The following is a 12,627-nucleotide window of genomic DNA, read 5'->3' as shown; positions in this document are numbered from 1 at the left end:
TCGTGCCGGCTTTCTCCGGATGCTACCGCTCTGAAAATCGACACTAACTGCGCATCATTTTATTGTCGAAGTCGTGATGCGAGCGAATAATTCGACAAGCGACGCGTTCTCGCGTCGAAAATCCGCCGTCGCGGCCGGACGAGGGCGACGCGGTCGAGTTAGTGGGAATGCCGCGCAAACTCGCGGACACAAAAACGTCTCGTTGCCAAAAGTTCTGTGAGAGCCGTCCAGGCGGATCAGCGTAGGACCTCGGAGTCCTCCCCTCCCCTCCGGCCAAGGGGCGATGTTTGCCAAATGTCAACACGTGGCGGAAGCATAACGCGAGGCACGAGCCGGGGGAGAAAATACCGCGCCGACGACTGCGATCACGCCAAGAGCTAATGACGAAAAGATCGTGTGTGCATTCGTTTCGCATATCCTGGGCGATACCCGTATCCTTGATACGCCGCGACTTCGGCATAAGTCACGGCGGCTGAGAGCGAAACATCCCCGTGGAAAGCCGCGGACTACGCGATGTCCGGTCGCGCGCGACGCGCCGGCGCCGCTACGTAGGCAGTCTGAAAAGTTATCGGCCTAACAATGAAAGAAAATTTTTTTTGCCGTGAAATATATTTTACTTTTCAATATGATCTCCTAAAACTTCATTACATTTATTCCAACGTTTTTCCAATAATTCAATACCATTATTGAAGTGTGATTCCGGAAGGTGTGCAAAATATCCATCCACGGCTGCAATAGCTTCGTCATTTGATGTAAAATGCTTTCCAGCCAGGAATTTTTTCAGGTTTGGAAAACAGATAAATAGTCAGAGGGAGCCAAATCTGGTGAATATGCTGGATGTTCAAGCAATTCGTTTAATTGCTTTAATTCATTGAATTTTGCCATTGTCAAAACACTTGTGTGAACACATGCATTGTCTTGATAGAAAACGATTCTTTTCTTCTTTAAAGCAGGTCTTTTCTCACGAATTTTTGCATCCAATAGATCCAATAGGTTACAATAATATTCAGAGTTAATAGTTTTATCTTTCTGTAGATAATAGATCCACAAAACACCTTTGTAATCCCAAAAAACTGTTGCCATAACCTTTCTTGCTGATGGAACCGTCTTTGCCTCCTTTGGTGCACGTCCACCGGCTTCGATCCATTGTTTCGACTGTTCTTTTCGCTCTGGTGTATAGTGGTGGATCCAAGTTTTATCAACAGTTATGAAACGACGCTTGAAATCTATTTTCCGTCTTGCTTAAAACGATCCAAACACGCTTGAGAAATACTCATTCGAATGCGTTTTTGGTCAATTGTTAGCAAATGCGGCACCCATCTCGCACAATGCTTTTTCATATGTAATTCTTCATGCAAAATATTTCCAATTCGTTCTTTTGAGATGCCTATGGTCCCAGCTATTTCACGCATTTTCACTCGCCGATCATCTAACACCATATCATGGACTTGTTGAATGTTTTGTGGTGTTGTAGCAGTTTTTGCCGACAACCTTCGCGTGGATCATCTTCGAGGCTTGTACGACCAAATTTAAAAAGAGCAGCCCATTTTTTCACAGTGGAAAGTGAAGGTGATGCATCCTTATACACTTTTAACAATTTCGGATGAATTTCTGTTGGTGTTAAACCATCCAAAACAAAGAATTCAATCACTGCACGATATTCAATTTTTTCCATTTTAAAAAAGACAATGACACGTCAATATTAAACTGGTGCTACTACTCGAATGACTTGACAGATCGAAATAAAACTTTACATGGGTTTATATCAGGGATGCCACTTTCCAATACAATTATAGTTTGGCAGTTTCTAATGCTATCTATGTGTCAGGCCGAGAACTTTTCAGACTGCCCTCGTAATTTGCATCGCAATGGCGCGGGATTAAAATACACGAAATTGGATCGCGAGATATTGGCTGCGCGCGCGGACGCGAGAGAAATACGAAGCGGCGGATGGATTTTCGCACGAGGGTGTGACTGTGCACGTGCGCGCGCGCGCAGAACTTACTTAAAATGCTTTTTACGCAAGAACGACTTCGCTCGCGGCACATATAACGGCCGAGTTATTAAAGTTGTGACAACCAGCCCGTGCTCGACACGTAGCTCTGCTTTTCCCTTGACGATGACCGTCGAATGTCTCGACGTCGGCGAGAGAAGCCCGTACGAGAGTTGGCCCGTTCGCCGTTGTTACACACGCCCGTATTCTCCGATCGGCTCCCAATCAAACTTTCTTTGGCAAGAAAAAGGAAGAGAAAGAGAGAGAGAGAGGGAGAGAGAGAGAGAGAGAGAGAGAGAGGGAGAGAGGGAGGGAAGAGGAGGCGCCTCTGTTGCCACAAGTTTACAATTTTCATGATTAAACGTTCCGCGCTGTAGAACCCGAATTAAAATCTCGTTAAAACAAAACCAAAGTAAAGTTAGAGCGAAGGTCCCGTTAGGTAAAACGAGGACACAACAGCCATCGCTTCTTCGTACAATATCGTGCGACAATGTATTCGCGACTGCGAAAAATTCGCCTCGAAATTCAAGTCTGAGCAAGTCTCAGCCAACAACTATGTCAACCCTGAAAGTCAACGCTTGCGTTATATAATTATTGCGATTTTACGCCGTCAGAATGAACGTCGGCGGATCTCGCTCGACGAATAAGTTGTAACAATTTCGTCTCGCTTACATATTTCTGTCGTTGTTGTCGCGAGACGACGATCTCGCGATTTGAAGTTCGCCGACGTGTCGGCATTTTCGCACGGGGAAACGCCGACGCGCGTCCCGAAGAATGCTCCAATTTGCCACGTCGATTCAAATCGCGACACTCTGTATTTTTTTCCACCCCCGTCGCCCCGTCGTGTTCACGCCGATGCACGCATCCGGGGCTGACTGCATTTTAACGAGGTCCATTGTGAGCCTGAATAAAATCAGACAGCCTCGATGATCGCGGATAACAACCCCGATCGGCCGTGCTCCGCTCTCTCGAATCGAAGCGGCCGCGCGCAAAACGCGCGCGTCATTGGCCGGCGGGCTGCCCTGTCGATCGGATGAAATATCGCGCCGGGAGATCGCAGGCTCTATTAGCGAAAGGGCTCGGCGAACCGACTCCAACCGAGCCCGGTAGGCCGGGGGAAAGAAGTCGTATCTCACACCGAGAGAATTACGACTGTCGTCTCACGACTGTCAGGCGTTACGATGTGACTAAAGGTTCCGGCCGTAATCTCGCAAACGTCGCTCTTCCTTGCTTCCTCCCGCTTGCTCCGCCTACCTCCGCTTTTCGTCTCGCCCTTTTCCTGACCTCGCGTTACCTCGGCTGATCTGCTGTAATCTGTAATAAGTTCGCGTCGATCACGGGCTACTGCGAGACGGCGGCGAGATTCTGCAGCAGCAGGAGGGGCAGGAAAGGCGCAATACTTACGCGAGAGATGTCTTGTCCGGAGCGCTGGAATAGACGTCGCATCGCGATATAATTCAGCCCCGTGGAGCGTGCGAGGCACTTAATATTTCATAAACGAACTTTGCACTTTCACGGAAGTTTAACCTCGCGGAGATTAGAGTATCCAGATCGATAGGCGCGCGCGGGGGCATAGACTTATGGATTTATGAATCCGCGAACTTGGGCGAGAGGAACGAGAGCGACATTGCTCGACAGCACGGAACAGGCGTGGCGGATGATCCAGTTCGCGCGGCGAGACGCCCGAAGATGTGTCGATGCGATTCTCGCGTCGTTGTTATAAGCGTACGCACGCATTAATTACCAGTGATTACGTCGAGTATTCCATATCTTCCCGTTGGTTGCTGGTGGCGAGTTCTTACACGAACAGTGACAACAGCAGAAGCACGGCTAATTACTTGAAATGAAGTCTCACTGGAGATGTGCGAATCAAGAATGTTTATATCGAATCGACTCGAATCGAATCTCACTTTTTAAATTCGAACTCGAATCTAATCGAATGAAATCGAATCGAATCATTAAAAGATTTAACATGACTATTAAACATACAAATAATGATGGAAGATTTTAATATGAAAGGGAATATGGATATTGTAATATCATCTTAAAGTATAAAATATATATTTAAATATTTAAAGTAATTTATAATTAAGTTATTAATTATAAGTTAAGTTAATTACGAGTAAGGGTTCAAACATACAGGCCCAGATGGCCAGTTTTGTAGCTGATGCGCGCAAACGCTGATGTATTTGTTTCGTATTCGAATCTTCGCGATTCGAAATTTTCGGATTATTCGTATTCGAATCATAGAGATTCGATTCGATTCGAATTCGAATAGTTCGCACATCTCTAAGTCTTACTCAGTTTTACGTCAGATATTATCCGGTGTCGAGGTAAAATAATGGTCCGTCTCGAGAAACGTTCCTCGCCTCGATATCGATATTTCTATCATTATTTATTACTAGTAATTTTATATTATGATTAATATTACTTATCTACAATTTTCAAGTATATTTTAGAGACTCTCGGTAAGCGACGAGTTGTACCGTAATGCTTGATAAAAGAACACAGGTACGTAAAATATAAAAGTGCACGCTGCTCTCGAGAAGCACTTATCATTCATTATCGCAATAAAGCAGCAAGAAAGCTCTCTTCCACGATTAACGGGAGATTTATGAGGAAAGATAAGAATTATATTCACGCGAGCTAAAGGAGATATAACAAAAGGGAACGCGTCGAGCAAAAATGTTAACGCTTAAACTTACGCGCGTGCGCGTTAAGTCCCCATAAATTATCCTTTTTTGCATGGAGATCATGTAGAGGCTTTAAATTTTAAGATGATTACGAGGTCGACGATACCGAGCAGAATTTTCGTCCTTAAATTCTAAAGCCGATGTAACAGAGTCCAAGGAACCGGCCCTGCTCTTTAGTGCGAGAGCTCGACTCTCGTTTTCTCTCACCTTCTTCCTCCCTTCCCTCAACCGAGGATATCCATAATTCTTTCTCGTAATTCTTCAGCGCGCTATACGGCATATACACGCTCTCGTAAGTCACACGAACGAATATTCCCTGATTGTCTTGCAGGAGTGCCAGCCGGAATTTTTGCACGATCTCGTCCTGAAGATGAAGGCCTACATTTTCACCCCCGGTGATTCGATATGTCGGAAGGGCGAGGTCGCCCGTGAGATGTTCATAATAGCCGACGGTATTCTGGAGGTGATCAGCGAAACTGGTAGAGTTCTTACGACAATGAAGGCCGGAGACTTTTTCGGCGAGATTGGTATACTCAATCTGGACGGATTGAATAAGTGAGTAAAATTCCAGTTCTCTCTCCCCCCTCCCCTCTTTCCCTCTCTCTTCTTTTCAAGTATTCTCGCAGTGCGATCCATAATCGATCCGCGCCTCAACCGGCTAAGAGACGCGTCGAGAGTGTGTCGAGTGGCGTAAGACAATCGTCGAGCGGCAAGAAAAAAGAAAAGATAAAACGAAACACGTTGCCGTTCGCGCAAATCGCCGATTACGAAGAGACGACTCGCGCACTCGCACGTTGCCGACGTATCGCAGCGCCGATTGATGAAAACGCAATTAAGCGGCGTCAGGAGATAATACACTGCGAGGTAAACTCCTCCTATCGATCCGTCCTTGTCTCGCTCGCAGTACGTGCCCGGAACGTTAAAGGCAAGGCGTCGGTGATCGCTCAAAGTCCGGAGGAACCCGGTCCTTACATTTGCATTAATGAAATTTTCCGCCCCGATCAGTTTCTTCTTCTCGCGTCAGGTTTTTCGTGCTTCGGAACAAATGCGACGTAAATCACAGGTACCCTGTGAGCGCCGCCCACTCTTCTCTTGCGCTTCGACGCTACATCGCTACATTTCGCTCGTCCACGAAATATCCTGAATAAGAAAAAGAAAAAAGACAAAAGAAGGAAATAGAAATAAGGATAACTGCGACTTTCAGACGCACAGCCGACGTTCGCTCGGTGGGTTACTCCGAGCTATTTAGTCTTTCGCGGGAGGACGTTCTGGCCGCGATGAAGGACTACCCAGAGGCGCAGGAGATCCTGCAGAACCTCGGGCGAAAGCGGCTGATGGAGGCGCAGCGGGTAGCCCGGGCGGCGCGCCGGCCTACATCTCCTGGCCACGACTCGTCCGACAACAGCACCGGCAAGCGGATCGTCGACAAGCTGAAGAGCGACGTGAAGGGTCTAAAGAACGTGCTGAGGAAGAGCAGACGCAACACCAGGCCCGAGGAGAGCCTGGAGCTCCAGCCGTTGGCGCCCAAGTTTCCAACGCTGAAGAGGCAGCAGAAGATCGACGAGAGTCAGGATCTCTGCCTGCCGAACAGTCAAGAACCGCCAGTGTCGCCGTTGGGGGCCGGCCTGCCTCTGCTGTCTAGGCTCAGGCTGCTGAAGGAGAAGGAGGAGCGGGAGGAGCGGCGGAACCTGATGGACATGTCGAGTCATGCGGCCGAGCCGCAACCGCCGCCACCCGAGTCCTTGAACCCTACCAACCCGAACCTGCCGTTCTTGCAGAGGATACTTCTGCTGAAGGCGAAAAACGAGCAGGAGGCCCAAGCGGAGAAGGAAACACTCACGAAGGAACCGTTGCTGCCGAAGAACACGATCCCCGAGGAGACCTCGCAGATCGAAGAGGAGCAGTCGTCGTCGGGTAGCCAAGCCGTCGCGACCATCACCTCGGAGACGGAGACGCGAGCGCCGCTGATGCACGCCAAGAAGCCTTGGGCGATGCTAAAGAACTCGCTCATCAAAAATAACTCGCCGCAGAAGAGTCCGCCGACCAGAAAGCTGCAGCAGACCAAGATGTACGCTTCCGTAGACGACCTGTCGCCGGAGTACTGCGGCTTGCCGTTCGTCAAGAAGCTCAAGATCCTCAACGAGAGGCAGAAGTTGGCCGAGCTGGAGAAGGCGGTGAGGAGCTCGTCCCTCGACTGCGGCGAGAACGCTGAGCCCGAGTTTGACGGCAACCTCACGAGGAGCCACTCGGAGGCCTGCGCCATCGAGTACGCCAGGAAGCTGGCCAAGTTCAATCAGGTAAGCGGAAGTATTATAAGGAGATACGTTATTAGTAATCTTCGAATAAATATCTTCTACTTTTTAAATATTCTCTCTCTCTCTCTCTCTCTCTCTCTCCCCCCCTCCCCCTCCCCCCTCAGTGTAGATTTTTCAGACTATTTTCATTCACAGAATTCCATTTTCTCCAGTCAAAACACGCGTGATCCGTTCACTGTCATGTTCACTGTAATTCAACAAATCTATTCGCTGAAGAAATCGGGTGAACCAAACGCAAGTCAGAGTTGCGATCTTTGTTCGATCTCTAGACCAAGGTCACGCGCATCTCCTTCCTCTTCGCTCACAATAACCTTGGGCATTCGCGCAGGATCGGCAAGCATCCGCGAGGATATCGTCAGTGGAGCAGCTGTCGCCGGAGAACGAGACGCTGGAAAGGCGGAACTTGAAGAGTATCCTGAAGAAGCTGTCGGCCAGCAGTCGAACCGGCAGCTCCGAGACCTCGGCGACCAGCACGCCGGATCGCGAGGCCGCCACCGCCGAGCTGAAGAGGCTGATGAGAGCGCCGACGATCGAAGGCTACGCCGCGCGGCACTCCAAGCTGTCCAAGAGCGTAACCTTCAACAAATACACGCTGCAGAGTCCGCCGTCCGAGCAGGCCACCCCGCAGCCCAACTACCCGCTGTCCGAGCCCCAGGATCAGCCGCCACTGCCGCCGCCCAATAAACTCAGTTTCCGTCCTGTGGGCAATGTCGGCGTCCTGCAAATGGTGCCACGGCCGAGGGAGGAGGAGTGCCTGGGCGAACTGCTCTCAGGAATCAGCGAGGTCATTAAGGCGGGCCTGGTGAGTGCCGCGACTACTATGCGCCCCGCAGCATCCATCCTCAACCCCGCGCTCGTCCTTTTGTCTCCGTTTTCAATGGACGAGCTTTGTGACCGCTCGCGAGCACGCTCGCTGTCACGTCGCTCAAGGAGCGCTTTATTACGCACCCTCGGCTACTCGCCCTCGTGCTCTCGAGGTGCGAGAGGCGCGGACAGCTCCAGAGTGCCCGCGGATTATTTATTGGCAGTACAAGACATTTTGTTTTGACGCAGCTTTCGTAATGTTTGTCCTGCTCTCCTCTTATCTTATTTGTTATTTTTATAGCTGCGCTGTTATATTTTTTTTACATTTGCACTGTTTTTCGTATTCAGCCGCGTAGAATTGCACGCTTCCGCAGAGCGAAATGACGAATGTCATGAACTCATGAGGAGTACCGAAAAATTTGTTGCATCGAAAACGATAGTTTTGCAAGTAAACTTTTTCTCAACTATTCGTGCATTATTTTTATTTATCACTCATATTTTGTTCAGTTATCTTCCCATGCATCCTGATGCACCTTCATGCATAATGATGCACCTTGTAATGGCCGAGCAATTATGACGCCGAATTTTCCACCTCTTGTGCGTACAAAAACGCGAGGTCGAGAATCTCGGTCGAGGGGACAGCCAGGAGTTTATGGCTCTTCGTGTACAAGTGGGGAGGACGCCGCGACTGTCTCAGTCTCTCGATGAAGAGTAGTGTAACGCGATGAACGTCGCGCGCTGTGTGACGTAATGTTAATTACGTCGATTTCGCGCGAAGTTAATTCGCGATGACTCTAATAAGATGTCAGATTTGAAGTTTATTATTACTCGATGATACAGGATAGGGAAAGGGTTAAAGGTGAGGGCTGAGGAGGAAGAGGAAAAGAGAGAACTAGTATTCATGTTGCGTTTCCTTGATACCGCGGCGGATTAAAATCCGTCAACGGTCGTACATGTTCCGCGAAAGTCGAGCGACGCGAGCTGCGCATCGCACACCAGGCCAGGTGTGTACAGCTCGTCAAGGCTATCAATTATCTAGCCATATCCTCGCCGTAGGATCCCCATGACCGAATGACGAGCGTGCACGCGACTCTGTAGCCGATTAATCACTTGGCCTTGACGTTGCAGGAGAATATGCAAATTAAGTTCGAGCAGCAGTTCACGTCTCTGGAGCTGGAGGTCCGCAAGCGCGATGAGATAATATCGCAGCTACAGACGCGGATCCAGGAACTGGAGCGACGGGAGTCGCACGACGGCGACGACTTCGGCGGCGACAGCACCGAACACGACGCCTCGTTGGAGGAGGACCTGGACGACGACCGTGAGGATCACCCTTTCATGCGGGACAGCTCCGTGGACACCGTGCTGACCACTCGGTCGCACGATCGCCGCTCATCTTCGTCCCTGGGCTCGAGCTCACGCAGCAGAAGGTCGTGGGAAGAACATTCGGAGAGAGAGACGTTAGAGCTGCAGGAACTGCCGAACTCGATAGTGCCGCAGAGACTGCTGTCATCACGGGAGGACGTAGCGATCGACCTGGAGTCAAACAGCGACAGCAGATCGGATGAGGAATTTGACGTCCGACAGTGTCGTAAGGGCGATAGCGACGAGGGCGACGAGGAGGACGATGAGGCGGCGGAGGAGGAGGACGATGAGGACGAAGACGAGGACGACGATGACGATGACGACGACGACGATGACGACGACGATAAAATCGTGCGGCAAGACGGATACAACAATTGGGAGGTCGCCCTGTTGGCGAAGCAGCTCGAGGCGAGGAGAAAGAGCGGCGACAATGCCGGTAGCCCGGGTTCCTAGCGCATTAACGAGATTCTAGAAATACTGTGTTACCTCACGAACACGATACGCTCCGACAGTTGGTGCAATCCGCTGGCTGGGCACGGTAGTGCAGCTTTTTGCGAACACGATCATCGCCCGCCATCGTATTCGCAGTTAGACTTCGATAGTATGACTAGTCGTAGCGAGACTATGATGTAGTCTGGTCGCAGGGTATGCCTAGTAGAGAGCAGACGTGCGGCCGTTGATATCGGATACTTCTTTTCGGTATCTCAATGTTGAAAACAGAATTTCGCGAGTTTTTACAGAGTAACGTTACAGAGAACCTTTCACTACTACTATTACTACTACTACCACTATTACTATTATCACCACTACTACTACTACTGCTACCACCACCACTACTATTACTACTACTATCATTACTACTAATACTGACATTACTACTAAACTACTGCTGCTGTTGCTATTACTATTACTACTACTACTACTACTACTACTATTAATACTGGCATTACTACTAAACTACTGCTACTACTACTACTACTACTACTACTACTACTACTACTACTACTACTACTACTACTACTGCTATCGCTACTGCTACTGCTACTACTAGTACTGGCATTACTATTAAATTATTACTACTACCGCTACCACCACCACCACCACCACCACCACCACCACTACCACCACATCACCATCACCATTATTACAACTACTACTATTGATATTACTAGTACTATTAAATTACTATTACTATCACTACTACCACCACCACCACTACCACTATCGCAACCACTACTACTACCACTATTACTGTCACTATCACTGTCACTAATACTATTACTACTTCTATCACTATCACTATCACTATCACTACAGTACTACCTTCATCATTACCACCACCACCACCACCACCACCATCACCACTACTACTACTACTACTGTTACTATTATTACTACTACTATTACGGCTATTACTGCTATTACTGATACTACTACTACTATCGCGTATTGTTGTTTTTCATCGAATGTCACTTCGATTAATATGTTTCTCTTTCTTTTCCCCTCTCTTTCATAATCCGTCTTTTGTATCCCGTAGCAACGTCGCCGCAGAGACATACGGAAAGATGTGTATACTTTTATACATTTTCGATCTCTCTTCCGCTCTTTCAATTTTCGTTTATACAATTCATTTGTTTGTTCTGTTTATCTCAGATATTTTCATCCCCGCGGAGATGACCAGCTCGAATCGCTTCGTTCCTTGCAAATATATATTTGTTGAATTGTAAATAATTCACAGGTGCCTGAGGAAATATTGTACTTGAAATATGCAGAATTTATATATAAACATCCTAATTGAACATACAAGATACCTCAGAATAGAGTACCAACAGCAAGATTGCAATCTGGAGGGAGTTTGTTAATCACAAATTGAAAACTTTTTGGGAAATTGAAACCTGAGCTACAATGTCAACGATGATGTCCAAACTACACTCCATGCTGTCGATTTTGTCGGAAGTACGTGCATTGACCCGGCCGTTTTGTTAGCAACGTGTGTGTATAAGAGATCTTTTCTCAAATGTAAAGTCGATATCAAATTTCTTCAAGAATACAATCGTGCTACTGGTATATACATATATATGTATATAAATATCTCTTACATTCGTTCCAGTATCTCTTTTTTTAATTAATGTCAAATTCTTCGCGATTATTTTACCGTTTCCTACACACCTGCTATTGTTATTGGCACAGTTGAGTCTTTAATTATCTAAACACAAAGTTATCACTCGAGCTACTGAAAGGTATATAATTACTATTCCAAGGTGAGAATGTCTTCGGTAAATTTTGCTTGGTAGCTAATTTGAAATAATTTTGAACGGGCTAGCTTAGAAACACCTGACCGTCGTTGAGGTCGCATTATATCATGAGAGAAACGATATATCCTGCAGCATTAAATTTTGCAGTGTATATAGGGATAAATTAATCATTTTTGCGCGCCATCACTTGCATTCGGAGGAACTGTGCTTGTGAGATGTATCGAAAATATGTCTCTTTTCTTCTTTTCAATTCTCCTAAATCGATGGATTTTGTCGCTTGGTTATTAATCGAATGTAATTTTAGTATCTTCTTAATTGTAAATTTATTTTGGATGTTAAGCCTGTTTCGGTAGAAATATAAGAGATAAATGTAGAGTAAATTGTATTTATAGCAATGAGGAACAATCAAAACGTGATAGTGCTTCGATACATTTCACTAATTTATTTCTGTCGGATATGAGTGATATGCAAGAAAAATAATTTAAACTCAATATACAATGCAAGGGACAAATTTATACAATTTCTTGCCTCTTTACATCGTAAAAAGTACAATGGCGAATTAGAAGCTTTGATTTGCTCTTCATGAGTGTTCCCCTTCTCCTTACCACTCAATTATTCATTCAATCATCTTCTTAAAAAGCTGCACCACGAACGAACGGAGATATTAATCGGTTGTACGAAGGATGGACGAATAAATAATTTTAGAAAAAAGAAAGAGAGAGAGAGAGTGAGAAAGCGAGAGAGTGAGCGAGAGAGAGAGAGAGAAAGAAAGAGAGATAAACAAAGAGATAAATATATAAATTTGAAACGACAAAACTTAACGAGAATATATTACGTATACTGACCAGACCAAGCTCAATATTTCTAGAGTCTTTACAAGATACGTCTATTAAGCGACAAATGACTATTAAAGTAAGAAAAAGAGAACTATTAAGATCTTGTACATATTATATAATCCATAATTTATTTATCTATGAGTGAAAGGGGAAGAGCGAGTGTAAGAGAGTAGGATTATGGAGAAAGAAGTAGGAGATATGAATATAAAAGTTAGTGCAAGAATGAATTTCAATGAACTACAAGAAAGAGCATTTTAGACGCTAATATGTACCTACTATGCGGACGAAAGGAATATACAATAAAGCAAATGTTTTCAAACGTTGTGTTTGTTCTGTTCTCTTGCCCGATGTCATAATCTTGATTAT

At 46.6% G+C, this 12,627-nt stretch overlaps 1 protein-coding gene across 2 annotated transcripts in view; it reads left to right on the top strand.

Annotated features, from left to right (window-relative positions):
- The window catches only part of LOC105185534 (uncharacterized), a 54,168-nt gene extending 44,123 nt beyond the window's left edge, over positions 1–10,045 (top strand). Inside the window, exons 5-8 of one of the 2 annotated variants that reach the window (XM_025298095.1) lie at positions 5,018–5,241; positions 5,891–6,983; positions 7,330–7,803; positions 8,934–10,045. In XM_025298095.1, the coding sequence (XP_025153880.1) occupies positions 5,018–5,241; positions 5,891–6,983; positions 7,330–7,803; positions 8,934–9,623 (2,481 nt within the window). In that variant the 3' untranslated portion in view covers positions 9,624–10,045. The remainder of the gene's footprint in view (positions 1–5,017; positions 5,242–5,890; positions 6,984–7,329; positions 7,804–8,933) is intronic. The other variant, XM_025298096.1, reaches the window with a different exon arrangement.
- The last annotated feature ends 2,582 nt before the right edge of the window (positions 10,046–12,627 follow it).

This window comes from Harpegnathos saltator, unplaced genomic scaffold (genome assembly GCF_003227715.2).
Source record: "Harpegnathos saltator strain DR-91 unplaced genomic scaffold, Hsal_v8.6 scaffold204, whole genome shotgun sequence".
NCBI classification, from domain to species: domain Eukaryota; kingdom Metazoa; phylum Arthropoda; class Insecta; order Hymenoptera; family Formicidae; genus Harpegnathos; species Harpegnathos saltator.
Note: the sequence above shows the minus strand (reverse complement) of the source record. Positions and strands in the feature narration are given on the sequence as shown.